Source organism: Pteropus medius, unplaced genomic scaffold, assembly GCF_902729225.1.
Source record: "Pteropus medius unplaced genomic scaffold, Ma_sr-lr_union100, whole genome shotgun sequence".
Classification (NCBI taxonomy): Eukaryota; Metazoa; Chordata; class Mammalia; order Chiroptera; family Pteropodidae; genus Pteropus; species Pteropus medius.
Genome location: NW_024350573.1, coordinates 7765 through 10374, shown reverse-complemented (window position 1 = coordinate 10374; position 2610 = coordinate 7765). Strand labels below are relative to the sequence as shown.

Below are 2610 nucleotides of genomic sequence, written 5' to 3'. Positions count from 1 at the left end.
GATGAACATGTCATTACATCGATTTTTAAATATGAAAGATGCAAGAAGGACTGCAATAAATTAAATATTAAATAAATAAATAAATAAATAAATAAATAAATAAATAAATAAATAGATAGATAGATAGATAGATTGATAGACAGATAGATAGGTAGACAGATAGATAGTTAGATAGATAGATAGATAGATAGATACATACATACATACATACATACATACATACATAAAAAACAATCAGGAATCAAAGTAGTAATTTCCGTGACTTAAGCAGAAAGACATTTTCGAAATGCCCGATGTTATATACGCAAGTATGATATGGCACAACCACCAATGAGAATCATATCGAGGTGAGTCCATGCCTCCATCCTGGTTTCATAACCATTCTAACAAGTCTGTTGATAAAGAGAAGGCTCTCTTGATTTCCACTCTGACAATCTCCCAGGCACAGTCACTGTATTGCTTCTCTTTGAGGTAGAGACGGATGCCCTGGAAATACCTCTTCACGGCTAATGTAGAGTCCTCCATTCCCAGGGCAGATTCTGCTTCTTTCATCTCCGGCAACAAACAGGTGCCCAGGTCTTCCAGCTGACGATAGAGTCCACTGAGGAGCCCATGCAGTAGGGTCGTGTTCCAGGCAGCAGAGGAGTGTTCTGTGCTGAAGATGTCGAAGGTTTCCTGAAGCATCTCATGGAAGACAGTGATGGCCTGATCCTTCTGGATGTGGCTGCCATATACCATCTCCCGTGGCAATCCGAAGTTCTTTCTGTCTTTCCGACAGCGGAAAGAGCCGATTCTCTGCATTCGGTGCAGAAGCGCGATGTTCTCCTTGCTGACCTGGATGTGGTCTTGAGACAGGTCACAGCCTAGAGACCCACCGGGACCATAGCTGAACACCAGCACGGCGGTGAGTAGAGAGAGCAGGGGGGCCATGCCGAATCAGAGATGCTGCTGGCCTGGCTGAGCTGCAAGTCAGGGGGAGCCTTGGACTCTAGGTTCTCTGATGACATTCTTTCTAAGCATGGCCATTAAATAGGGAACACAATAATTTTCACTTTCTCAACATTTTCTACATTTTTACTTCCTTTTTTTGTTTTCGTTTATGTGTTCTCTGTGGAGTCCAAGAAGATATCATCAATCTACACTATTAATTTTGCAATAGAAGTTTAATTTTCCCAGGTAACCCAAAGTATCACTACAAGTGAATACATATCAATCGATTGAGTAAAGATTTTTTTTTTAAATCAGAAGTGTGTTTAGATATGTAATTACATGCACACATGCACATACTCTTGTATATGTTTTAATACGTAAATATTGGTGTTCTCTGTGTTAGAAACACAACTTGACCTTCAACCTGGGTAGCACTTTTATCCTCCTTGCCTTACATGGGATGACAGGCTGCCTGAGCCCTATGGGTTTTTGTGTTTTGTTCGGTAACAGACCATGTATAGCGAATAAGCTCTTTAGAACCAAGGACTGGGATTCGCTTACTGTTTTATTCAGAGCAGAGGCTGATGATCATGAGTGAATAGGGTTCTGGGATGTTTCTTTTTCTTCTAGAACACATTTTTGCGGGTCCGTCTGGTTGTGCTTCATAGGCTCCACAAGATCAGAACTGCAACAGACACTGCCCTTTCTTTCCACCGTGTGTAACTGGTTTCGACGCTGCTCATCCATGCCAATACTTTAGCAGGAATACCGGTTCTCTTCTGGGGCATGTAGGTGTGGGTATTCTAATCCCAAGACCATTTTATTTTGCCAGCACCACCTGACTCATGAGAGAGATGCCACTTCTAGTAACCCTTTTCTTCTGGAGTGACAAAGTGTCCTCAACTCAAACTCTCCTGGACTCATTCTGTGAGGTCAGGGAGATTAAATCTTGAGAACTCTAGAATACCCCTGCCATGGAGGGCTTGTATCGTTGTTGGTAAAATAATAACCATGCAGCATCCTTGCCCTTCCTGCTGGAATATTTGTGTAAAGGATCCTCGTTGTCAGCGGTGTCCTTCTCCTCTCCTGACCCACATCCTCAGGTATCAAGTATCAGGAACCTTCCATGGTGATAGCAAAGTGAATTTTGTCTGTAGGTGGAGGAATTAGTTACCTAGTTGTAATCATTTTGCCTTTAGTAGGCACATAATTTTCATTTTCCAATACAGCTTTTATTGTAAGAATCGTCACTTAAATTTTGAATACCTGCTTCAGTCTGCATTTCTGAGCTGGCCGCAGGAGATTCAGTGCTAATGTCTCTCAGTAGAAACTCACAGGACAGAGACTAGCGCACTTCCGTTGTTCCCTTAATCTGCGTATTTGTTTGGGCTGCTTTGTCTGTCTTCTGTGTCATACTCAAAATGCAGCGTACTGAGGCGCAAGTTATTATGTTGAAATGAAATAACGTTTTTAAAAACTCTTTGTGCTCTTCCACTTTAAATTTAAATAATAGCAATCAACGGATTCTTACTAGCTTAATTTTTCCACAGTGGCTTACAGGGTATACTCTGTTTTGCTCCTATGGCATTACTTTCTGTTTCATCCTGAGATTAATGCAAATAAGGGGAAATAACAGAATTGCAAAGAAGCTTCACGGTTTTTCTCTCTAACTTTCAAGAC

General features: G+C 41.3%; 1 protein-coding gene across 1 annotated transcript; it reads right to left on the bottom strand.

Moving 5' to 3' along the window:
* Positions 1-244: 244 nt before the first annotated feature.
* On the bottom strand, positions 245-930 carry LOC120584354 (interferon tau-1-like). Its single transcript, XM_039840037.1, has one exon. The coding sequence runs from the start codon at positions 928-930 to the stop codon at positions 373-375; it is 558 nt and encodes a 185-aa protein (XP_039695971.1). The 3' UTR covers positions 245-372.
* Positions 931-2610: the final 1680 nt, after the last annotated feature.